This window comes from Ranitomeya variabilis, chromosome 3 (genome assembly GCF_051348905.1).
Source record: "Ranitomeya variabilis isolate aRanVar5 chromosome 3, aRanVar5.hap1, whole genome shotgun sequence".
Lineage (NCBI taxonomy): Eukaryota > Metazoa > Chordata > Amphibia > Anura > Dendrobatidae > Ranitomeya > Ranitomeya variabilis.
Window position 1 is genome coordinate 91,548,558 of NC_135234.1, and position 27,345 is coordinate 91,575,902.

The 27,345-nt window shown below is 45.8% G+C and overlaps 1 protein-coding gene across 1 annotated transcript in view; it reads left to right on the forward strand.

Moving 5' to 3' along the window:
• PITPNM3 (PITPNM family member 3) overlaps nt 1-27,345 on the forward strand; it is a 791,724-nt gene that overhangs the window by 727,534 nt on the left and 36,845 nt on the right. The window contains exon 11 of the mRNA XM_077294388.1: nt 885-1,076. Within this exon, the coding sequence (XP_077150503.1) occupies nt 885-1,076 (192 nt within the window). The remainder of the gene's footprint in view (nt 1-884; nt 1,077-27,345) is intronic.

Below are 27,345 nucleotides of genomic sequence, written 5' to 3' on the forward strand. Positions count from 1 at the left end.
TCTTGATTACATTCCAGAGGTTTTCAACGGGGTTCAGGTCTGGAGATTGGGCTGCCCATGACAGGGTTTTGATGTGGTGGTCTCTTAATTTTTGCCAGAGCTGTACAACAAATCCACGGGAAGAGTAAATTAGTTGCGCTCAGTACACGTGTCAGTGTTGTAAAGTAAATAATTGATGGTATTACTGCTCGTGAATCCTGGCTCCCAAGAGAGGAGCAGTAAGATCCAGTTTGTATACAGCTGTTCCAATTGTACGTCTGCCCTCCTACCTCTGAAGTACAGCACAAAATAGCTCCAGGCTTAGGAAGGTGCATAGGAAGGCGAAGATATGAAGAAGCGCCTTGTGATGAAAAGAACTTTCATTTTTTCCCATTCTGAGCATTTTGAAAGGAGACATGAATAATTGAATATAAATTGAAATTCCTTTGTGTGCATATGGAAACATTACATAAAGTGTCCGCTTATCCATGACCCTCGCTCATGCATCATAATGAATTTACTATAGTTGACTCTGGTAATAGAAAATGTCAGCACATTCTGCTCTGGTTTTCTTTATCATACCATCATATATCAGATAGTATGTTCCTTAGTTCTGTTCCTTTTTTTAAAGAGTAAATGATCTTTTCATTCCTCCTATGCATTCTACAAGCAGTTTTACAGAGCATAAAAGGGTTACTTTAGTTCACATCTAATTTATTATTTCCTATTGCAGACAGGAAAGGGGGGAGGCTCCTGCTGCAGTCTCCCACTGGTTCACTGTATTTCTTCTAAGCACTATCATTTCATTGACTCAGTAAATCCTTTTACATATAATTTGAAGCACAACATTTTTGTTTGCAGATTTTTACAAGAAATGTAATAATGTTCTGTGTATTTTTCTCCAGTGGATGCTATTCAGGCTTGTAGTGCAGCATTTGTGGAGACGACTACCAACAACAACTCTTCAACAGAGGCTCCGGCATGCTCCAACTTATCAACCCCTACACAGGGTAAAGCCAGGCGGTCTAGCCTTGTAAGCATGAGTAGTGAAATGTCAAGTTCTTCAGAAAGCCTGCCATCTGCAAAAATGGCTAATAGTAAGTCAGCTCTACATTTCTACCTTGCCGTTATTTAAAGAGGCCTTTCCATCTACATTTTTTTGCTTAAACGTGTGTATATGTGCATGTAATGTAGTGTGAGTGTACGAATATACTCACCTATCTCCGGTGTCCAGCGCCGTTCTTCTCCTCTTCTCAGTGACATTCCCCTCTGCTCCTCTTCTCAGTGATGTCACAGCAATTGCAACTAGCGGACTCACTCTATCCATGAGCCAAAATTGGCTTTTACAATGTGACTCTATGGAGCGGCAGAACAAGGTTCCATGGGCTTTCACTGAAAAAGAGACTTCCTTCTCAAGCACAGAGTGAGCCGACTGGTCGCAATTGCAGGGACATCACTGAGAAGAGGAGCAGAATGGTGCTGGACACCGGAGAGAGCAGCGGTAAGTGAGAATATTAATACACTCACACTATATTAGATGCAAATATACACGTATTTAAGGAAAAATATAGCTGGGAGTGCTTCTTTAACTTAAATACAGTTTTGTTGAGTGTTAAATAAAAACATTTTCTAAGCTCGTAACATTAATCGGGTTGTTTAATCTTTTACAATTAATGACTTATTCCTAGGATAGTCTCCTAATGTTAGATTGATGGTGATACGGCACACTCTCCGATCAGAAGTTTGAAGAGGCTGTGGCTCTCATGCCATTTTATTTGGCTAAAACGTACTTTTCCTAGCTGCCGTGTAAGATGTTGATTGCATTGTATTGTTCCATTGACGTGAGTAGGACAGAAGAGTAAGGCCGGCGTCACACACAACGTATAAAAATACGGTCCGTTTTTTACGGCAGAGATACGCAGAAAAGTTCCTGAACAGTGATCCGTATTCAATGCGAGGATGTGATTTTTTTCTCCAAAAATTATCTGTGTGTCAACCTTATGGCATCCGTACAGCGAGATTTTCTCACCGGCTTGCAAAATGGATCCATGGGCTCAAATATTTGTGAAAACATATATACAGTCTATATATATATATATATCAGTGAGACACACATATATATATTTAATACAGAGCTAGATAGCATAAAAGTCGGTAATTCAATTACCGGCTTTTGCTTAATCCTTATCAAACCCGACAGGATATGAGACATGGTTTACATACAGTAGTTTGTGTGTGCAAAATTTGGGAGCTCTAGGTGTTAAAATAAAGGGTTAATTCACAGAAAAAACTGGTGTGTGCTCCCGCGCAATTTTCTCCGCCAGAGTGGGAAAGCCAGTGACTGAGGGCAGATATTAATAGCCTAGAGAGGGTCCATGGTTATTGGCCCCCCTGGCTTAAACATCTGCCCCCAGCCACCCCAGAAAAGGCGCATCCGTAAGATGCGCCTATTCTGGTACTTAGCCACTCTCTTCCCACTCCCCTATAGTGGTGGGATATGGGGTAATAAGGGGTTAATGTCACCTTGCTAATGTAAGGTGACATTAAGCCTGGTTAATAATGGAGAGATGTCAATAAGACACCTATCCATTATTAATCCAATAGCAGTGAAGGGTTAATAATACACACACACATTATAAATAAAGTATTTTAATGAAATAAATAAACACATGGGGTTTTATTATCTTTATTATACGTTCAATCCAACTGACGACCCTCGTTCTCCTGTAAAAAAAAAGGAAAATAAAAAAGCAACAATATCCCATACCTGTCCGCTGTACAGTCATGTGCCACGATGTAAATCCATCTGAAGGGGTTAAATACATTTACAAAAGGGAGCCTACTAATGCAGCTGGTCATGGCTGTAAAAAATTGGGGAATTATTATTATTATTATTATTAATTATTTATATAGCACCATTAATTCCATGGTCCTGTACATGAGAAAGGGATTACATACCAGGTTATAGATATCATTTACAGTACACAAATTTATGATGACAGACTGGTACAGAGGGGAGAGGACCCTGTCCTTGGGGAATTACATTCTACGGGATACTGGGGAAGAGACAGAAGGTCGGGGATGCGGCAGCTCTGGTGGTGGTGAGGCGGAAGCTCGGGTGGTTGGTGAGGCGGCAGCTCGGGCAGTTGGTGATGCGGTAGCTCGAGCGGTGGTGAGGTGGCAGAATGGTTATTGCAGGCTGTAGGTTTTCCTGGAGATGGGTTTTCAGGTTCCGTCTGAAGAATCTGAGGGTGGTGGATAATCAGATGTGTTGAGGCGTGGAATTCCAGAGGATGGGGGATATTCGGGAGAAATCTTGGAGGCGGTTGTGTGAGGAACAAATAAGTGCGGAGGAGAGTAGGTAATGGAAGGATCAAAGATTGCATGAGGGAAGATAGTGGGAGATTAGTTCAGAGATATAGAGAGGGGACAAGTTGTGGATCGCTTTGTAGATCAGTGTTATTAGTTTGAACTGGATTCGTTGGGGAATTGGGAGCCAGTGGAGGGAGAGGGGAGAAGCTGAGGAGTAGCGATGAGAGAGGTGGATTAGCCGGGCAGCAGAGTTGAGGACAGACTGGAGTGGTGCAAGGGAGTTACTGGGGAGGCCACAGAGGAGGGTGTTGCAGTAAGGCTGGTTTCACACTTGCGTTTTTATCTGCATGCGTTTTTTAAAAAAAACGCATGTGTGAAAAACGCATGTAAACGCGGTAAAACGCATGCGTTTTTTAGACGCATGCGTTTTTATAGAAAAACACAAGAAAACACAAGAAAACACAAGAAAAAACAAGAAAACCCTAACCCTAACCCTACCCCTAACCCTAACCCTAAACGTGACTGAAATACGTGGCACTGAAATACGTGCAACTGAAATACGTGGTACTTAAATACGTGGCACTTAAATACGTGGCACGTGGCACTTAAATACGTGGCACGTGGCACTTAAATACGTGGCACGTGGCACTTAAATATGTGGCACGTGGCACTTAAATACGTGGCACGTGGCATACGTGGCACTGAAATACGTGATACGTGGCACTTAAATACGTGGCAATATGACTGTCAGAAAATGTTCATTAAACGGTTAGGGGTGAGGTTAGGGGTAGAGTTAGGGTTAGGGTTTGGATCCCTTTATCACCTTGATGGTGGTGGGTGGCTTTTCAGTGTGTTTTCTGGGTTTTTTTCTATAAAAACGCATGCGTTTTTAGCGCAAACAAACGCATGTGCTTAAAAACGCATGCGTTTACATAGACAGCAATGCATTTTTTTGCCGCGAAAAAACGCATGCGTTTTTTCGCGGCAAAAAAACGCGCAAGAAAATACTGCAGGTAGCATTTTTGAAAATGAACGCATGCAGACAAAAAACGCATGCGTTTGAAAACGCGACCAAACGCATGTGCAAAAAAACGCATGCGTTTTCAATGTTAAATATAGAAAAAAAAAACGCATGCGTTTTTTGTGCAAAAAACGCTGCAGACAAAAACGCAAGTGTGAAACCAGCCTAATAGAGGCGGGAGATGATGAGGGCATGCACAAGAGTTTTAGTAGATTGTGGGGTTAGGAAGGGATGGATTATGGCAATATTTTTGAGTTGGAGGTGACAGGAGGTGGCAAGAGTTTGGACGTGCGGTTTGAAGGAGAGGGCAGAGTCGAGAGTTACCCCGAGGCAGCAGATTTCAGGTGAGGGAGAGAGAGTGGTGCCGTTTTCCATAATAGATAAATCAGGTAGGGGCGATACGCAAGATGGGGGAAAGATGATGAGTTCGGTTTTGTCTACATTGCGTTTTAGGAAACGAGCGTTGAAGGAGGATATGGCTGATAGACACTCCGGGATTATGGACAGCAGAGATGTGACATCTGGGCCAGAGAGGTAGATCTGAGTGTCGTCCGCATACAGGTGGTACTGGAAGCCATGGGACTTTATGAGTTTTCCTAGGCCAAGGGTATAGATGAAAAAAATTAAGGGCCCTAGGACAGGGCCTTGAGGGACTCCAACAGAGAGAGGGTGGGATGAGGAGGTAGTGTCGGAGTGGGAAATGCTAAATGTGCTGTCGGAAAGCTATGAGGCAATCCAGGACAGGGCAAGGCCTTTGATGCCAAGGGAAGACATAATCTTGATAGCAGTAGGTAGTGATCGACTGTGTCAAAAGCAGAGGACAGGTCAAGAAGGAGGAGGATGTAAAACTGTCTGTTAGCTCTGGCTGTGAGTAAGTCATTAGTAATTTTGGTCAGAGCAGTTTCGGTGGAGTGGTGGGGGCAGAAGCCAGATTACAGGTTGTCAAGGAGAAAGTTAGATGAGAGGTGGAAGGAAAGTTGAGCATGGACATACTGCTCAAGGAGTTTGGAAGCAAACAAGAGCAGTGATATGGGGCGATAGCTGGGCATAGCAGTTGGGTCAAGGTTAGCTTTTTTGAGGATGGGTGTGATGGTGGCATGTTTGAAGGCAGACGGGAAGGTACCAGAAGATAACGATAGGTTGAAGAGATGGGTTAGGGCTGGAATGAGCATGTTATTGAGGTTGGGGAGCAGGTGGGAAGGGATGGGGTCAAGTGCACAGGTGATGAGGTGTGATTTGGAAAGGAGGTGAGTAAGTTCTCCTTCAGTGATGTTGGAGAGGGAAGTTATTAGGGAAGGGTAGAGGTCTGGTATATGGGGTGGTTGGGGTGGTGAAACAGTAAAGGTTTGCCTTGTTTGGTCAATCTTGTTTTTGAAGTAGGTGGCAAAGTCCTGAGAAGAGATGAGGGGAGTTGGAGGTGGCAGTGGTGGGCAGAGGAGAAAGTTAAATGTGCTGAACAGTTGTTTTGAGTTGTAGGATAGTGAGGTTATAAGGTTAGTTAAATAGGTCTGTTTAGCAGAAGTGGGGGCTAGTTTGAAGGCAAGTATAGCTTGTTTGAAAGCAGTGAAGTTGTTTGGCAGGCGTGTTTTCTTCCAACGCCGCTCCGCGACCCTGGATTTTTGTCAGAGTTTTTTGGTGAGGTTGTTATGCCAGGGTTGCCTATTGATTTGTCGCACTTTGCCATGCATGAGAGGGGCGACTGAGTCTATGGCTGATTGAGGGTGGAGTTATAGAAAGCGGTGGCGCTGTCCATGTTGTGGAGTGAAGATATGGAGGACAGGGGTAGAAGAGAGTCTGTGAATGTCTAGGTGTGCAAGGTTTCTGTGAGGATGTGGTAATACCTGGAAATGGGGGGCAGGTGAGGAGGACAAGGATGAGAAGGTGACTAGATGGTGGTCAGATAGGGGGAAGGGAGAGGTTGTGAGATTAGTTAAGGAATAGAGGCGGGTGAAGATGAGGTCTAGTGTATGTCCGTCTGCGTGGGTGGCTGTGGAGGACCACTGAGTGAGTCCAAAGGATGAGGGAAGAGCCAGGAGCTTGGAGGCTGCTGGCTGATGGGTGTCAGTAGGGATATTAAAGTCACCCATTATGATGGTGGGGATGTCTGCAGAGAGAAAGTGAAGAAGCCAGGTGGAGAATTGGTCAGTGAAGGCAGTGGCTGAGCCCGGTGGTCAGTATATGACAGCCATTTGGAGATTAGAGGGAGAGTAGATACGGACAGAGTGAACCTCGAAAGAAGGGAGGATAAGGAAGGGTGGGGGTTAGATAGGGTTGAAGTAGCAGTTTTTAGAAAGAAGGAAACCCACTCCTCCGCCATGTCTGTTGCCAGAGCAAGTAGTGTGGGTAAAGTGGAGGCCACCGTAACTCAGTGCAGTAGGGGAGGCAATGTCAGGGGGCATCAGCCAGGTCTCAGTGAGGGCCAGGAAGGAAAGGTTGCGGGAAGTGAAGAGATCGTGGATCACGTGGACCTTGTTGCAGACGGAGTGGGCATTCCAGAGTGCCCCAGAGAGAGGAAGCAGGGGGTGGGGGTCAGTGGCACAGATTTTAAGTGTGAGGGGTAGCGGCAGTTTCTTTTAGTGTGAGAAGGATAGGGGTGAGGATTAGTGGGATTTATAAGGCGGGGGGGAGGGGGCCAGGATTGGGGGATATGTCACCAGCAGTGAGAATGAGAAGAAAAAGGGAAAGCAGGTGGGTGAAGGAAAGCAATAGGCTTATATTATATTTTAGTAGGTGAGGTCTGAAGTTAAAGAGCAGGTCTGCGGATGAAGCAAGGTAGGGGGTAAGAAAGAGGGGGAACAGCTATTTGGTTTTAGGGTACAGGGGTAAGGGGTTAGCGAAGGAGAGTGAGGTTTAGTTGAGCAGAAACAGTGAGGGCAAATGTGAGTATGGTTAAAGAGCAGGGGAAGAAAAGAAGTGCAAGTAAATTTAGAAGACAGTGATTAGTCTTACCGTCTGGCCGATTCCTGGACTAATTCTGGCATATTTCTGACGATACACTAAAAAGATGTCACTTCAAATGATGTCACATCTGACTAAAGTCAAATCTGACCAGCTTCATTCAACTTATACAATTCAATTGTCCATGAAATGGAGCCAGGTGAGAGAGGGAGGGGGGAGGAGGAAGGAGGTGGAGGACAGTTCACAGCAGGGAACAATTAGCAGATTGAAGTTAATAGAAACATTTGACTGTCATCAAAGGTGAAGAAAGATAGGATAAGATAGAAGGAGAGTTAGGTGTGAAGAGCATGGATATATCAATCTGCATGCAGTATGATACATGGAATTAAAGTCAGGGAAAAAGTAGCAGTGTACCAGGTAGAAACAGAGGGGGAGAGGTGCATGGATTCAGGGGTGCAGTGGGTATTCCAGGTTAGGAGACTGTTCAAACGTACCTGTGGATGGAAGCAGATGGGTCAGGGCATGGCAGCATGAAGGAGAATATACCATGGGTTACCATTCTGGAATGAATGGAATGCAGGGAACTGGCTTCATTGACTTGCATTGCCGTCATAGAAGCTGCGCCCCCTGGTGGCATGAACTCATATGAACTGTAGCGTGAGAAAATATTCAGAAAAATTCTCATGCTACAGTTCATATGAGTTTATGCCACCAGGGGGCGCAGCTTCTATGACAGCACCGCAAGTCAATGAAGCCATGTTCCCTGCATTCCATTCATTCCCCAATCTTTTACAGCCATGAGCAGCTGCATTAGCAGGCTCCTGGTTGTAAATGTATTTAACCCCTTCAGATGGATTTACATCGTGGGACATGACTGTATGGCGGACAGGTAAGGGATATTGTTGCTTTTTTTTTTTCCTTTTTTTTTTTACAGGAGAAAGAGGGTCGTCAGTTGGATTGAGCGTACAATAAAGATAGTAAAACCCCATGTGTTTATTTATTTCATTAAAATACTTTATTCATAGTGTGTGTGTGTATTATTAACCCTTTACTACTATTGGATTAAAGGGAATCTGTCACCCCAAAAATTGTATATGAGCTAATGCCACGGGCATCAGGGGCTTATCTACAGCATTCTGAAATGCTGTAGATAAGCCCCCAATGTAACCTGAAAGGTAAGAAAGACAAGTTATATTATACTCACCCAGGGGTGGTCCCGGTTCGTTTTGGGTCCGATGGGCATCGCGGTCCGGGTCCAGCGCCTCCCATCTTCATACGATGACGTCCTCTTCTTGTCTTCCTGCCGCGGCTCCGGAGCAGGCTTACTTTGCCTGCCCTGTTGAGGGTAGAGCAAAGTACTGCAGTGTGCAGGTGCCAGGCCTCTCTGACCTTTCCAGGAGCCTGCGCACTGCAGTACTTTGCTCTGCCCTCAACAGGACAGATAAAGTACACCTGTGCCGGTGCAGTGGCAGGAAGACAAGAAGAGGACTTCATCGTAAAACAACACCCATCGGACCAGACCGCACCGGGACCGCCCCTGGGTGAGTATAATATAACTTGTTTCTTTTACCTTTCAGGTTACATCGGGGGCTTATCTACAGCATTACAGAATGCTGTAGAAAAGCCCCTGATGCTGGTGGCCTTAGCTCATATACGATTTTTGGGGTGACAGATTCCCTTTAATAATGGATAGGTGTCTTATTGACATCTCTCCATTATTAACCAGGCTTAATGTCACCTTACATTAGCAAGGTGACATTAACCCCCTATTATCCCATATCCCTCCGCTACTCGGGAGTGGGAAGAGAGTGGCTAAGTGCCAGAATAGGCGCATCTTACAGCTGTGCCTTTTCCGGGATGGCTGGGGGCAGATGTTTTTAGCCGGGGGGGGGGGGAATAACCATGGTCCCTCTCTAGGCTATTAATATCTGCCCTCATTCACTGGCTTTCCCACTCTGGCGGAGAAAATTGCGCGGGAGCCCACGCCAGTTTTTTCCATTATTTAACCCTTTATTTTAACACCTAGAGCTCCCATATTTTGCACACACAAACTACTAACATTATTAGTGAGGAATATGTAAAAATATAACGGATATAAATGGTTTATTGTATGTAAACCATGTCTCATATCCTGTCTAGTTTGATAAGGAGACAGCAAAAGCAATTGAATTACCGGCTTTTATGCTATCTAGCTCTGTATTCAATATAAATATATATATATATATATATATATATATATATATATATATATATATATATATATATATATATATATATATATATATATATATATGTGTGTCAATGACATACATGTATATATATATATATATATATATATATATATATATATATATATCTCTACCTATACTATGTGTAGACATTAGTTTTATTTATTCCATTCTAACCTGTCAGTGTGATTTTACTGTACACCGCACTGAATTACCGGCTTTTCTATAGGACGCCGATGCGTATTTCTTGCAAGTCACATGTGTGGTCCATGTGTAATCCGTATTTTTCTCACCCCCATAGACTTTCATTGGCGTATTTTTTGGAGGAATAGGCTGACAATCGCAGCATGCTGCGATTTTCTCAGCCCGTAAAATATGGCCAAGAAATATACGGCTGATGGAAGCTGCCCCATAGAGAAACATTGGTCTGTGTGCAATGCGTTGTTTTTGCGCCTCTCCCTCGTCCGTATTTCTCTCTAGTGTGACACTGGCCTAATACCTCGTTTAAGTGTTGTAAAAAGTACAGCGCAGGCAAATATGAACCATCCCGCAAGATGCTTTAAACACTGACAATTCTGCGCACTGCAGCCTGTTTAAAGGACTTAATAGGGTTTGGGGGGTGTATGGAGATAATCAGATGAGTTAATATTGATGGCCTATCCTTAAGATCAGTTACCAATTTTAAAGGATTAGATAAACCCCTATAACTTGGGAATTGCAAAGGTATCATTACAGGGACAAACAACAATAATGTTCAGTGGATCACATGTCTTATAAAGAAAAAAATCAAATAACTGATTATTATTTTAGGGTGTATGCTTTCAAAGTATGGTCAATACCCCCTTAATTATATATACCTGTGTTACCCAACCAAAATTTCCTATAATTTGATTAGAGATCAAACATGAGTTGTTCCCCTTAAAGAAGGAAGAAAGTCATAGGCCAAATAGATTCAATGATTACACTGTATTGAAATCAAGTGAGGGTATAGTGGTACACAATGCATTTTGGTCACTGTCACCAGTTACGACAAGTTCAACATGGGATTATTCTTTAACTAGATGGTGGCCCGATTCTAACGCATCGGGTATTCTAGAATATGTATGTAGTTTATTTATGAAGATTTAAGAATAATGCAATGAATACACAGGATTCGGCCAGCCGGGCGAGACCAATCAGCGAAGTGTGATTCAAATCCCGCGCCAATTCGCGTCCGGACTGTGCCTGTCGCTGATTGTTCGCGGCCGGCCAGGCGTGACCAATCAGTGAAGCCAGGAACGGCTCCAGGTTTTTGAGGGCCCTGGGCGAAAGAGTCTCAGTGGGCCCCGTTCTTTAACACATACCACAATTCATGATGCACAGATACAGCAGAGAAATATAGCACAGCCATGTAGCATATAAAACAAATAGAGGAGAAAATCCAGCTTCCAAAAATATCAAAATTTATTAAAGATAAAATCCAAAGTCCAAAAACATGGTTCACAGGAGAAGAAATAGCAGCAAGCAATTGCTTGCTGCTATTTCTTCTCCTGTGAACCATGTTTTTGGACTTTGGATTTTATCTTTAATAAATTTTGATATTTTTGGAAGCTGGATTTTCTCCTCTATTTGTTCTATTGCCTCACGTGAAGACTGCACGTCATCCGGGCTTCCCCACAACAAATGCCTAGTAGGTGAGCTGGTTTTGTCTCATTTTTTTTTTTTTCTTCTGATGTAGCATATAACACAGCCCACTGTTGTGAATTCCGTTCTCGAACTCCCTCCTGTGGTCATGAATGGTACTTCGGTGAGTTCTGTCCGTGGACTCCCTCTGGTGGCTGTGAGTGGAACTGCTGGTTCTTGAGGTTGCTTCCTCAGCTGCCCTCGTTTGCGGCTAGGCTGGCTTCTCTATTTAACTCCACTCAGATCGTTACTTCATGCCAGCTGTCAATGTATCAGTACTGGTTCAGATCTCTCTCGGATCTTTCTGATGACCTGTCTACTCCAGCAGAAGCTAAGTCCCTGCTAGTTCATTTGTTGTTCATTGTGTATTGAATATATTTCTTAGTACTTGCTAAGTTCTAGTCCAGCTTGCTAACATGATATTGCCTTGCTAGCTGGAAGCTCTGGGGTGCAGAGTGGCACCTCCGCACTGTGAGTCGGTGCGGGGGTCTTTTTGCACACTCTGCGTGGCTTTTTGTAGTTTTTTGTGCTGACCGCATAGATCCCTTTCCTATCCTCTGTCTATTTAGTGAAGACTGGCCTCCTTTGCTGAAACCTGTTTAATTCCTGTGTTTGTGACTTTCCTCTTAACTCACAGTCATTATTTGTGGGGGGCTGCCTTTTCCTTTGGGGAATTTCTCTGAGGCAAGGTAAGGCTTTATTTCCTATCTTTAGGGGTAGTTAGCTCTTAGGCTGTGAAGAGGCGTCTAGGGAGAGTTAGGTACGCTCCACGGCTATTTCTAGTGTGTGTGATAGGATTAGAATTTGCGGTCAGCAGAGATCCCACTTCCCAGAGCTTGTCCTGTCGTCTAGTTTAACCATCAGGTCATTCCAGGTGCTCCTAACCACCAGGTCCATAACAGTACAGCTGGCCCACAAAGTGTTAATGCATCTCAATAGAGGGATAAGAGAAGTTCTGAGACCATTTTTTTTTCTCTGCAGTGTGTTTTGTCTTTCTTTTCCCCTTAACCTCTGGGTGGTTCAGGACTCAGGTGTAGATATGGACATTCAAGGTCTGTCCTCTTGTGTTGATCAACTCACTGCAAGGGTCCAAAGCATTCAAGATTATGTAGTTCAGAATCCGATGTTAGAGCCTAGAATTCCAATTCCTGATTTGTTTTCTGGGGATAGATCTAAATTTCTGAATTTCAAAAATAATTGTAGACTGTTTCTTGCTTTGAAACCCCGCTCCTCTGGTGACCCCATTCAGCAAGTAAAAATCATTATTTCTTTGTTACGTGGCGACCCTCAAGACTGGGCATTCTCCCTTGCGCCAGGAGATCCTGCATTGCTTAATGTAGATGCGTTTTTTCTGGTGCTTGGATTGCTTTATGACAAACCTAACTCTGTGGATCAGGCAGAGAAAATCTTGCTGGCTTTGTGTCAGGGTCAGGATGAGGCGGAGGTATATTGCCAGAAGTTTAGAAAGTGGTCTGTGCCTACTCAATGGAATGAGTGTGCCCTTGCATCAATTTTCAGAAAGGGTCTTTCTGAAGCCCTTAAGGATGTTATTGAGGGGTTCCACACGCCTGCTGGTCTGAATGAATCAATGTCCTTGGCCATTCAGATCGATCGGCGCTTGCGTGAGCGCAAGGTTATGCACCATTTGGCGGTATCCTCTGAGCAGAGGCCTGAGACTATGCAATGTGATAGGACTTTGACCAGAGCTGAACGGCAAGAACACAGACGTCAGAATGGGCTGTGTTTTTACTGTGGTGACTCCACTCATGCTATCTCTGATTGTCCTAAGCGCACTAAGCGGTTCGCTAGGTCTGTCACCATTGGTACTGTACAGCGTAAATTTCTTTTGTCCGTTACTCTGATTTGCTCTTTGTCGTCCTACTCTGTTATGGCATTTGTGGATTCAGGCGCTGCCCTGAATTTGATGGACTTGGAGTTTGCCAGGCGCTGTGGTTTTTTCTTGGAGCCCTTGCAGTATCCTATTCCATTAAGGGGAATTGATGCTACGCCTTTGGCCAAGAATAAACCTCAGTACTGGACTCAGTTGACCATGTGCATGGCTCCTGCACATCAGGAAGATATTCACTTTTTGGTGTTGCATAATTTGTATGATGTGGTCGTGTTGGGTTTGCCATGGCTACAGGTCCATAATCCAGTATTGGATTGGAAATCAATGTCTGTGTCCAGTTGGGGTTGTCAAGGGGTACATGGTGATGTTCCGTTGTTGTCAATTTCTTCTTCTACTCCTTCTGAAGTCCCTGAGTTTTTGTCGGATTACCATGATGTATTTGATGAGCCCAAATCCAGTGCCCTACCTCCTCATAGGGATTGTGATTGTGCTATTAATTTGATTCCTGGTAGTAAATTTCCTAAGGGACGACTTTTCAATTTATCTGTGCCGGAACACGCCGCTATGCGGAGTTATATAAAGGAGTCCTTGGAGAAAGGGCATATTCGCCCGTCGTCATCACCGTTTGGAGCAGGGTTCTTTTTTGTGGCCAAGAAGGATTGTTCTCTGAGACCTTGTATAGATTACCGCCTTCTTAATAAAATCACGGTCAATTTTCAGTTCCCTTTGCCTCTACTGTCTGATTTGTTTGCTCGGATTAAGGGGGCTAGTTGGTTCACCAAGATAGATCTTCGAGGGGCGTATAATCTTGTGCGTATTAAACAGGGCGATGAATGGAAAACAGCATTTAATACGCCCGAGGGCCATTTTGAGTACCTGGTGATGCCATTCGGGCTTTCTAATGCTCCATCTGTGTTTCAGTCCTTTATGCATGACATCTTCCGAAAGTATTTGGATAGATTCATGATTGTATATTTGGATGATATTTTGGTCTTTTCGGATGATTGGGAGTCTCATGTGAAGCAGGTTAGAATGGTGTTCCAGGTCCTTCGTGCTAATTCTTTGTTTGTGAAGGGGTCTAAATGTCTCTTCGGAGTTCAGAAGGTTTCCTTTTTGGGCTTCATTTTTTCCCCTTCTACTATCGAGATGGATCCTGTTAAAGTTCAGGCCATTTATGATTGGACTCAGCCTACATCTGTGAAGAGCCTTCAGAAATTCCTGGGCTTTGCTAATTTTTACCGTCGCTTCATCGCTAATTTTTCTAGTGTTGTTAAACCGTTGACTGATTTGACCAAGAAAGGTGCTGATGTGGTTAATTGGTCCTCTGTGGCCGTTGAGGCTTTTCGGGAGTTGAAACATCGTTTCTCTTCGGCCCCTGTGTTGTGTCAGCCAGATGTTTTGCTCTCTTTTCAGGTCGAGGTTGATGCTTCTGAGATTGGAGCAGGGGCTGTTTTGTCTCAAAGAAGTTCTGATGGCTCTGTGATGAAGCCATGTGCTTTCTTTTCTAGAAAGTTTTCGCCTGCTGAGCGCAATTATGATGTTGGCAATCGGGAGTTGTTGGCTATGATGTGGGCATTCGAGGAGTGGCGACATTGGCTTGAGGGAGCTAAGCACCGCATGGTGGTCTTAACGGATCACAAGAATCTGACTTATCTCGAGTCTGCCAAGCTGTTGAATCCTAGACAGGCTCGATGGTCGCTGTTTTTCTCCCGTTTCAATTTTGTGGTTTCATACCTTCCGGGTTCTAAGAATGTGAAGGCCGATGCCCTTTCAAGGAGTTTTGTGCCTGATTCCCTGGGAGTTCCTGAGCCGGCTGGTATTCTCAAAGAGGGGGTAATTCTGTCTGCCATCTCTCCTGATTTGCGGCGGGCGCTGCAGGAGTTTCAGGCTGATAGACCTGACCGTTGTCCAGCGGAGAAACTGTTTGTCCCTGATAGATGGACTAGTAGAGTTATCTCTGAGGTTCATTGTTCGGTGTTGGCTGGTCATCCTGGAATTTTTGGTACCAGAGATTTGGTGGCTAGGTCCTTTTGGTGGCCTTCCTTGTCACGGGATGTGCGTTCTTTTGTGCAGTCCTGTGGGACTTGTGCTCGGGCCAAGCCCTGCTGTTCTCGTGCCAGTGGGTTACTTTTGCCCTTGCCAGTCCCGAAAAGGCCTTGGACGCATGTTTCCATGGATTTTATTTCAGATCTCCCTGTCTCTCAAAGCATGTCGGTCATCTGGGTGGTTTGTGATCGCTTCTCTAAGATGGTCCATTTGGTACCCTTGCCTAAATTACCTTCCTCCTCTGATTTGGTTCCATTATTTTTCCAGCATGTGGTTCGTTTGCATGGCATTCCGGAGAACATCGTGTCGGACAGAGGTTCCCAGTTTGTTTCAAGGTTTTGGCGGTCCTTTTGTGCTAAGATGGGCATTGATTTGTCTTTTTCTTCGGCTTTCCATCCTCAGACAAATGGCCAAACCGAACGAACTAATCAGACTTTGGAGACCTATCTGAGATGCTTTGTTTCTGCTGATCAGGATGATTGGGTTAGCCTCCAAACTACTGGCCCTTACTTCATCCTTTGGACTCACCCAGTGGTCCTCCACAGCCACCCACACAGACGGACATACACTAGACCTCATCTTCACCCGCCTCTGTTCCTTATCTAACCTCACAACCTCTCCCTTCCCCCTATCTGACCACCATCTACTCACCTTCTCATCCTTGTCCTCCTCACCTGCCCCCCATGTCCAGCCATTACCACATCCTCGCAGAAACCTCGCACATATAGACACTCACAGACTCTCAGACTCTCTCCTACCCCTGTCCTCCATATCTTCACTGCACGACACGGACAGCGCCACCGCTTTCTATAACTCGACCCTCACATCAGCCATAGACTCCGTCGCCCCTCTCATGCATGGCACAGTGCGACAAACCAATAGGCAACCTTGGCATAACAATGTCACAAAAAAACTTCGACAAGCATCCAGGGTTGCGGAGCGGCGATGGAAGAAAACACGCCTGCCAGACGACTTCACTGCCTTCAAACAAGCTACATTTTACTTCAAATCAGCCCTCACCTCTGCTAAACAGACCTATTTCACTAACCTTGTATCTTCACTATCCTACAACCCAAAACAACTGTTCTGCACATTTAACTCTCTCCTCCGCCCACCACTGCCACCTCCAACTCCCTTCATCTCTTCCGAGGACTTTGCCACCTACTTCAAAAACAAGATCGACCAAACAAGGCAAACCTTTACTTGTCCACCACCCCAACCACTCCATACACCAGACCTCTGCCCTTCCCTAATAACCTCCCTCTCCAACATCACTGAAGGAGAGCTTACTCGCCTCTTTTCCAAATCACACCTCACCACCTGTGCACTTGACCCCATGCCTTCCCACCTGCTCCCCAACCTCACTAACACGCTTATTCCAGCCCTAACCCATCTCTTCAACCTATCGCTCTCCTCTGGTACCTTCCCCTCTGCCTTCAAACATGCCACCATCACACCTATCCTCAAAAAAACTAACCTTGACCCAACTGCTATGCCCAGCTATCGCCCCATATCGCTGCTCCCGTTTGCTTCAAAACTCCTTGAGCAGCATGTCCATGGTCAACTTTCCTCCCACCTCTCATCTAACTCTCTCCTTGACAACCTCCAATCTGGCTTCCGCCCCCACCACTCCACCGAAACTGCCCTGACAAAAATTACTAATGACCTAGTCACAGCCAAAGCTAACAGACAGTTCTCCATCCTCCTCCTTCTTGACCTGTCCTCTGCTTTCGACACAGTCGATCACTGCCTACTGCTACAGATTCTTTCTTCCCTTGGCATCAAAGACCTCGCCCTGTCCTGGATTGCCTCATACCTATCCAACCGCACATTTAGCGTTTCCCACTCCCACACTACCTCCTCATCCCGCCCTCTCTCTGTTGGAGTCCCTCAAGGCTCTGTCCTAGGACCCCTACTTTTTTCCATCTATACCCTTGGCCTAGGACAACTCATAAAGTCCCATGGCTTCCAGTACCACCTGTATGCAGACGACACTCAGATCTATCTCTCTGGCCCAGATGTCACCTCCCTGCTGTCCAGAATCCCGAAGTGTCTGTCAGCCATATCCTCCTTCTTCACCTCTCGCTTCCTAAAACTCAATGTAGACAAAACCGAACTCATCATCTTTCCCCCACCTCACGTATCCCACCTACCCAATCTATCTATTATGGTAAACGGCATCACGCTCTCTCCCGCTCCTGAAATCCGCTGCCTCGGGGTAACTCTTGACTCTGCCCTGTCCTTCAAACCTCACGTCCAAGCTCTTGCCACCTCCTGTCGCCTCCAACTCAAAAATATTGCCAGAATCTGTCCCTTCCTCAGCCCACAATCTACCAAAACTCTTGTACATGCTCTCATCATCTCCCGCCTCGATTACTGCAACACCCTCCTCTGTGGCCTCCCCGCTAACTCTCTTGCACCACTCCAGTCTGTCCTCAACTCTGCTGCCCGCCTAATCCACCTCTCTCCTCGCTACTCCCCTGCTTCTCCCCTCTGCAAATCCCTCCACTGGCTCCCAATCCCCCAACGAATCCAGTTCAAACTACTAACACTGATCTACAAAGCCATCCACAACCTATCCCCTCCCTATATCTCTGAACTAATCTCCCAATATCTTCCTTCACGTAATCTTCGTTCATCTCAAGACCTCCTACTCTCCTCCGCACTTATTCGTTCCTCACACAATCGCCTCCAAGATTTCTCCCGAATATCCCCCATCCTCTGGAATTCCATGCCTCAACACGTCCGATTATCCACCACCCTCGGATCCTTCAGACGGAACCTGAAAACCCATCTCTTCAGGAAAGCCTGCAGCCTACAATAACCGAGCCGCCGTCTCACCACCGCCAGAGCCGCCGCCGCCCACCCCTACCTTCTGTATCTTCCCCACTATCCCATAGAATGTAAGTCCGCAAGGACAGGGTTCTCTCCCCTCTGTACCAGTGTGTCACTGTAAACCTGTTTACTGTAAATGATAGCTATAACCCTGTATGTAACCCCTTTCTCATGTACAGCACCATGGAATTAATGGTGCTATATAAATAAATAATAATAATAATAATATTAGGTGACCTTTTTGCCATTGACTGAGTTCGCCCTTAATAATCGGGCCAGTTCGGCTACTTTGGTTTCGCCTTTTTTTTGTAATTCTGGTTTTCATCCTCGTTTTTCTTCAGGGCAGGTTGAGCCTTCGGACTCTCCTGGTGTAGATTCTGTGGTGGACAGGTTGCAGCAAATTTGGACTCATGTAGTGGACAATTTGACATTGTCCCAGGAGAAGGCTCAACGTTTCGCCAACCGCCGTCATTGTGTTGGTCCCCGACTTCGTGTTGGGGATTTGGTTTGGTTGTCGTCTCGTTATGTCCCTATGAAGGTTTCTTCTCCTAAGTTTAAACCTCGTTTCATTGGTCCTTATAAGATTTCTGAAATTCTCAATCCTGTGTCGTTTCGTTTGGCCCTTCCAGCTTCTTTTGCCATCCATAATGTGTTCCATAGGTCGTTGTTGCGGAGATATGTGGCGCCTATGGTTCCCTCCGTTGACCCTCCTGCTCCGGTGTTGGTCGAGGGGGAGTTGGAGTATGTGGTGGAGAAGATTTTAGATTCTCGTATTTCGAGACAGAAACTTCAGTACCTGGTCAAATGGAAGGGCTATGGTCAGGAGGATAATTCCTGGGTTGTTGCCTCCGATGTCCATGCTGCTGATTTGGTTCGTGCCTTTCATTTGGCTCGTCCTGATCGGCCTGGGGGCTCTGGTGAGGGTTCGGTGACCCCTCCTCAAGGGGGGTACTGTTGTGAATTCCGTTCTCGAACTCCCTCCTGTGGTCATGAATGGTACTTCGGTGAGTTCTATCCGTGGACTCCCTCTGGTGGCTGTGAGTGGAACTGCTGGTTCTTGAGGTTGCTTCCTCAGCTGCCCTCGTTTGCGGCTAGGCTGGCTTCTCTATTTAACTCCACTCAAATCGTTACTTCATGCCAGCTGTCAATGTATCAGTACTGGTTCAGATCTCTCTCGGATCTTTCTGATGACCTGTCTACTCCAGCAGAAGCTAAGTCCCTGCTAGTTCATTTGTTGTTCATTGTGTATTGAATATATTTCTTAGTACTTGCTAAGTTCTAGTCCAGCTTGCTAACATGATATTGCCTTGCTAGCTGGAAGCTCTGGGGTGCAGAGTGGCACCTCCGCACTGTGAGTCGGTGCGGGGGTCTTTTTGCACACTCTGCGTGGCTTTTTGTCGTTTTTTGTGCTGACCGCATAGATCCCTTTCCTATCCTCTGTCTATTTAGTGAAGACTGGCCTCCTTTGCTGAAACCTGTTTCATTCCTGTGTTTGTGACTTTCCTCTTAACTCACAGTCATTATTTGTGGGGGCCTGCCTTTTCCTTTGGGGAATTTCTCTGAGGCAAGGTAAGGCTTTATTTCCTATCTTTAGGGGTAGTTAGCTCTTATGCTGTGAAGAGGCGTCTAGGGAGAGTTAGGTACGCTCCACGGCTATTTCTAGTGTGTGTGATAGGATTAGAATTTGCGGTCAGCAGAGATCCCACTTCCCAGAGCTTGTCCTGTCGTCTAGTTTAACCATCAGGTCATTCCAGGTGCTCCTAACCACCAGGTCCATAACAGCCCACATAGTATATAACACAGCCCACGTAGCATATAGCACAGCGACGTAGCATATTACAGAGCCCACATAGTATATAACACAGCCCACATAGCATATAGCACAGCCAAGTAGCATATAACAGAGCCCACGTAGTATATAACACAGCCCACGTAGTATATTGCACAGCCCATGTAGTATATAGCACAGCCACGTAGTATATAACAGGCCACGTAGCATATAACACAGCCCACGTAGTATATAGCACAGCCACGTAGTATATAGCACAGCCACATAGTATATAGCACAGCCACATAGTATATAGCCCAGTTACGTAGTATATAGCACAGCCATGTAGTATATAGCACAGCCCACGCAGTGTAAAATACAGCCCACGTAGTGTATAACACAGCCCATGTAGTATATAACACAGCCCACAGAGTATATAACACAACCCATGTAGTATATAACACAGCCCATGTAGCATATAACACAGCCCACGTAACATATAACACAGCCACGTAGTATATAACATCCCACGTAGTGTATAACACAGCCCACGTAGTATATAGCACAGCCCACGCAGTATATAACACAGCCCATGTGGTATATTGCACAGCCGCATTGCCACATAGTATATAGCAGCCACGTAGTATACAGCACAGCCACGTAGTATATAACACAGCCACATAGTATATTGCACAGCCGCGTAGTATATAGCAGCCACATAGTATATAGCACAGCCACGTAGTATATAACATAGCCCATGTAGTATATAACACAGCCACATAGTATATAACACAGTGCACGTAGTATATAATACAGCCCACGTTGTATATAGCAATGTGGGCACTATATCCCTGTTAAAGAAAGAATTAAAATAAAAAATAGTTATATACTCACCTTCCGGCGGCCCCCAGATAAAGGCTAGGCGTTTAGCGATGCTCCTCGTGATGCTCCGGTCCCAAGAATGCATTGCGGCAATAACACATGATGATGTAGCTGTCTCGTGTGATGCTACGTCATCAGCGGACATTGCCGCAATGCATTCTTGTATGTCTAGGTGTATATATGTACTGTATGTGTATTTATCTATGTATACATGTGTCCATATATGTACTGTATCTGTATATATGCACAATGAAAACTATATGTACAGTATATATGTACAGTATATACACTATACCGTGCGTGCATCTCTGTATTACATGCATAGCTGACAAATGTGCGACATTTCCCCCAATGTGCGGCAGGAGCTGAGGGGCTTTTATCTCCCTTGATTTGACTTACGATGAGAGAAGGAGTCACTGACTGGACGGTAACAGAACACTCTCCAGATAGGCTCCGAGGAAAGGAGAGAGGCAGGGTGGGGGCGCCCAGAGTTGGGGGACAGGGAGTGAGGAGAGCCGGGGCTATGGAGACGTCAAGAGGAGGATGCTGAAAGCTGTGCGCACCGGACACGACCTGCCCTAGCGATACCTCCACAGCGACATAGCAGCACAGGGAGGAGGGAAGCGCACACCGGAGCGCGGCGCACACACACACAGCCGTGTCTGCGGGGGGCGCACCACATCCAGCCATGTCTGTGGGGGGGCGCACCACATCCAGCTCTTTGTTAGTTACGGCATTGGAGGAGCCCTGCAGCTGGCACGACCCCGGCACACACGGAGCCCACTGTGCTTCTGGACATGGGCTCGGAGGCTGAGGGTCTCCCCGGGCTGAGGTGAGTATGGAGGGGGCACTGACAGGAGAGTAGGGATGGGCCAATTCGCTGATTGGGCGTGGCCGGCTTGCCGTGACCAATCAGCAAGGCAGGATTTCCGTGACAGACGGAAGTGGACCTTAGACAATTATATAGATAGATGTTGCAAAATAAATAGGACTGAACAAATAAAATTAAGTATGTACAATCCCCTAGCTTGGGTTTATTGCTTTCACAGATGCCAGCTGCTTCTCCACAGAGTCTTACATCGTACTCTCTGTTACTGCTGCTTACTACAGTCCTTCCACTTATCTTTTCCTCCGTCACTGTCCCTGCAATCAATTGGTTCAGTCTAAAATGTTTTTGTCTATGCACCACGGTCGTTTGAGTCTCACGGTCTCCATCTCCACATCATTGTTGTCACTCCATTGTCCATCGATCTGTCCATTTCAAGGGTTAAGTTTCCAAAGACTATTTTACACTTTCAGACCACCACTTTTGAGGCCCTCTCCTCACTCACTAGCACTGACAATTAAGCAGCCTACAATCAGTCCATGACTCTCTTAAGAGATCTAACCAGACCATCTCCTTATTGCCCTCTTCCTCCAGTCCAATGCAATCAAGAACTATGCCTTAAGGCCATGTTTCAAGCCCATAGGACAACCAGCCCTTTACTGTAGTCCAACTGACCCACAAGGGTTCTCTCAACTTTACTTCATACACCCAAATGCATTTATCCAAATGTTCTGAGCTCACCTCTCTCAACCACGCTGATTTTCTTTCCACAACCCCCAACAAAACTGAATAATTTACCACTGAAGCTGACATTACATTTTGGGCATTAATAGTAGGGTGGCAATCCAGACAAAACTTGCAGACCAACCCACTTTTTGAGTGGAAATCCATCATCCTCACTAGGGTTGAGCGAAACGGGTCGTTCATTTTCAAAAGTTGCCGACTTTTGGCAAAGTCGGGTTTCATGAAACCCGATCCGACCCCTGTGCTGGGTCGGCCATGCGGTACGCGACTTTCGCGCCAAAGTCGCGTTTCAATGACGCGAAAAGCGCCATTTCTCAGCCAATGAAGGTGAACGCAGAGTGTGGGCAGCGTGATGACATAGGTCCTGGTCCCCACCATCTTAGAGAAGGGCATTGCAGTGATTGGCTTGCTGTCTGCGGCGTCACAGGGGCTATAAAGGGGCGTTCCCGCCGACCGCCATCTCACTGCTGCTGATCTGAGCGTAGTGAGAGGTTGCTGCCGCTTCATCAGAAGCAGGGATAGCGTTAGGCAGGGTCCATTAACCACCAAACCGCTTGTGCTGTAGCGATTTCCACTGTCCAACACCACCTTCGGTGTGCAGGGACAGTGGAAGCTAAATTTTTTTTTCTCTCTGTGCGCTGTAGCTCATTGGGCTGCCCTAGAAGGCTCCGTGATAGCTGTATTGCTGTGTGTACGCCACTGTGCAAACCAACTGCTTTTTTCAAAGCACAAATCCTCTTGTTCCTTCCTTTCTGCACAGCTATCTTTTTTGTTTGTCCACACTTTTTATTTAATTTGTGCATCAGTCCACTCATTATTGCTGCCTGCCATACCTGGCTGAGATTACTGCAGGGAGATAGTAATTGTAGGACAGTCCCTGTTTTTTTTTTTTGTGGGAGATTAAGATTGGCATTTCTGCTAGAGTGCCATCCCTGTGTGTGCCATCTCTCACTCAGTGGGCCATAGAAAGCCTATTTATTTTTTTGCTTGATTTGGGTTCTAAAATCTACCTGAAAAAAAATCACTACATCAGTCAGTGGGAGAAAAATATTGGCCTCAGGGCTTGTGTGCCGCTCCTGACTCCTGTGTGTGCCATCTCTCACTCAGTGGGCCATAGAAAGCCTTTTTTTTTTTAATTATTATTTGGTTTCTAAATTGTCCCTGAAAAAATCATTTTATCTTATTTGGTTTCTAAAGTCTCCCTGAAAAAAACTAAAAAAATAAAAAAACAGTGGGAGATTAATATTGCCCTTTCTGCTTGTGTGCCAGTCTTGACTCCTGGGTGTGCCATCTCTCTCTCTCAAATTGTGGGCCATAGAAAGCCTATTTATTTTTTTGCTTGATTTGGGTTCTAAAATCTACCTGAAAAAAAATCACTACATCAATCAGTGGGAGAAAAATATTGGCCTCAGTCAGGGCTTGTGTGCCACTCCTGACTCCTGTGTGTGCCATCTCTCACTCAGTGGGCCATAGAAAGCCTATTTATTTTTTTGCTTGATTTGGGTTCTAAAATCTACCTGAAAAAAAATCACTACATCAATCAGTGGGAGAAAAATATTGGCCTCAGGGCTTGTGTGCCACTCCTGACTCCTGTGTGTGCCATCTCTCACTCAGTGGGCCATAGAAAGCCTTTTTTTTTTATTATTATTATTTGGTTTCTAAATTGTCCCTGAAAAACTCATTTTATCTTATTTGGTTTCTAAAGTCTCCCTGAAAAAAAATAAAAAACTAAAAAAACAGTGGGAGATTAATATTGCCCTTTCTGCTTGTGTGCCAGTCTTGACTCCTGGGTGTGCCATCTCTCTCTCTCAAATTGTGGGCCATAGAAAGCCTATTTATTTTTTTGCTTGATTTGGGTTCTAAAATCTACCTGAAAAAAAATCACTACATCAATCAGTGGGAGAAAAATATTGGCCTCAGGGCTTGTGTGCCACTCCTGACTCCTGTGTGTGCCATCTCTCACTCAGTGGGCCATAGAAAGCCTTTTTTTTATTATTTGGTTTCTAAATTGTCCCTGAAAAAATCATTTTATCTTATTTGGTTTCTAAAGTCTCCCTGAAAAAAAATAAAAAAATAAAAAAATAGTGGGAGATTAATATTGCCCTTTCTGCTTGTGTGCCAGTCTTGACTCCTGGGTGTGCCATCTCTCTCTCTCTCAAATTGTGGGCCATAGAAAGCCTATTTATTTTTTTGCTTGATTTGGGTTCTAAAATCTACCTGAAAAAAAATCACTACATCAATCAGTGGGAGAAAAATATTGGTCTCAGGGCTTGTGTGCCACTCCTTTGTGTGCCATCTCTCACTCAGTGGGCCATAGAAAGCCTTTTTTTTATTATTTGGTTTCTAAATTGTCCCTGAAAAAATCATTTTATCTTACTTGGTTTCTAAAGTCTCCCTGAGAAAAAAAAAAAAATAGGTGGGAGATTAATATTGACATTTGTGCTTGAGTGACAGTCCTGCGTGTGTGGCATCTCTGTGATTTGGTGCCACAGAAAACAGAGTGTGTAACATTGTGCCTGATTTTCCTTGTGGTCTCACCAACCTGTTAAGGGATATTGAAATCATTCTGAAGTTATAGCTCACCGTGTAAGTTGTTTGACAGCAACAAATAAAGTTACTTTGGTTAAGTTTTTAAAACAATGAGGAAGTCTGGTGCAAGAGGTCGTGGCCGTGGGCGTTCATTGTCAGCTGGTAATGATGGTAGTGGTAGTGGAGCATCAGGTGGTCGTGGGGATAAAAATATTCCACCTAAGTCTGGAGCTGTGGAGCCAGTTTCGTCGTCTGGCTACACAAGGCCTCGAACGCTCTCTTTTCTGGGAGTCGGAAAACCGCTTTTAAAGGCGGAGCAGCAACAGCAAGTTTTGGCATACATTGCAGATTCAGCCTCTAGCTCTTTTGCCTCCTCTTCTGAAACTGGTAAATGTAAAAGCAGCGCGTCGCTTGTGGATGTTCACGGTCAGGGACAAGTCGCTTCCTTGTCCTCTTCAGCAAAAACTACAACAAGAGAGAAGGATGCAGCAGGCGACACAACGGGTTACTCCATGGAGCTCTTTACACATACCGTCCCTGGCTTAGAAAGTGAAACACTTAACAGGCCATGCCCATTACAAGTAGATTCTGACATGGAGTGCACTGATGCACAGCCACAGCCAGAGTACTATGCTGCTCCTTTGACTCAGACCACCACATTGCCCTCTCAGGGTACTGATCCACAATCAGACCCTGATGAGACTATGTTGCCCCGCCACGAACGCTATACCACCGACCGACACAGTGACACAGACGAAGTTGCACACGAGCTCGAAGAGGAGGTAATAGATGACCCAGTTGTTGACCCCGATTGGCATCCATTGGGGGAACAGGGTGCAGGCGGCAGTAGTTCAGAAGCGGAGGTGGAGGAGGGGCCGCAGCAGGCATCAACATCGCAACAGGTTCCATCTGCCGGGCCCGTATCTGGCCCAAAACGCGTGTCAAAGCCAAAACCTGTTGGAGGACAGCGTGGCCATCCGGTTAAAGCTCAGTCTGCAATCCCTGAAAAGGGATCCGATGCTAGGAAGAGTGCAGTCTGGCATTTTTTTAAACAACATCCAATTGATCAGCGCAAAGTCATCTGTCAAAAATGTTCAACTAGCTTAAGCAGAGGTCAGAATCTGAAAAGTCTCAATACTAGTTGCATGCATAGACACTTAACCACCATGCATTTTCAAGCCTGGACTACCTACCAAACGTCCCAATGAAGCTAGTCAGCAACGCAACATCCCTTCCGTCACTGTAAGGCCACCATTTTCCGCACCACCGGCAGTATCTGTGCAGGTTTCTTTGCCAGCCAAAAGCAGTCAGGGTCAGGGAATCACCAGTTTTGTAGGAGGAAATATTGCATCTAGAGCACCGGCGGAAACAATACCGTCTCCAACCGTCTCTCAGTCTGCCATGTCCACCGGCACACCCGAAAGTTCCACGATCTCCAGCTCTCCAGTCCAGCTCACACTACATGAGACTCTGGTTAGAAAAAGGAAGTACTTATCCTCGCATCCGCGTACACAGGGTTTTAACGCCCACATAGCTAGACTAATCTCGTTAGAGATGATGCCCTACCGGTTAGTTGAAAGCGAAGCTTTCAAAGCCCTGATGGAGTACGCTGAACCACGATACGAGCTACCCAGTCGACACTTTTTTTCCAGAAAAGCCATCCCAGCCCTGCACCAGCATGTTAAACAGCACATCGTCCATGCACTCAGGCAATCTGTGAGTACAAAGGTGCACCTGACTACAGATGCATGGACCAGTAGGCATGGCCAGGGACGTTATGTGTCCATCACGGCACACTGGGTGAATGTGGTGGATGCAGGGTCCACAGGGGACATCAATTTCGGGACAGTTGTGCCTAGCCCACGGTCTAGGAAACAGTTGGCTGTAGGCGTTCGCACCCCCTCCTCCTCCTCCTCCTCGTCCTCCTGCAGAAGCTACAGCTCTTCCACAGACCGCAGTCGGCCAACCACTCCATCGGCAGATGACACTGTTGCACACCAGTTGTCCCATTATGGGCCAGCTACTGGCAAGCGTCAGCAGGCTGTATTGGCTATGAAGTGTTTGGGCGACAACAGACACACCGCGGAAGTTCTGTCCGAGTTCTTATAACAAGAAATGCAGTCGTGGCTGGGCACAGTAGATCTTGAGGCAGGCAAGGTAGTGAGTGATAACGGAAGGAATTTCATGGCTGCCATCTCCCTTTCCCAACTGAAACACATTCATTGCCTGGCTCACACCTTAAACCTGGTGGTGCAGTGCTTATTGAAAACTTATCCTGGGTTCTCCGACCTGCTCCTCAAAGTGCGTGGACTTTGCTCACTTATCCGACGTTCGCCTGTACACTCGAGCCGTATGCAGACCTATCAGCGGTCTTTGAACCTTCCCCAGCATAGCCTAATCATAGACGTTGCAACAAGGTGGAACTCAACACTGCACATGCTTCAGAGACTGTGCCAACAGAGGCGGGCTGTTATGTTTTTGTGGGAGGATACACATACACGGGCAGGCAGTAGGATGGCAGACATGGAGTTGTCAGGTGTGCAGTGGTCGAAGATACAAGACATGTGTCAAGTCCTTCAGTGTTTTGAGGAATGCACACGGCTGGTTAGTGCAGACAACGCCATAATAAGCATGAGCATCCCCCTAATGTGTCTGCTGATGCAAAGTTTGACGCACATAAAGGATCAGGCGTCTGTACCAGAGGAAGAGGAAAGCCTTGATGACAGTCAGCCATTGTCTGGTCAGGGCAATGTACAGGACGAGGTA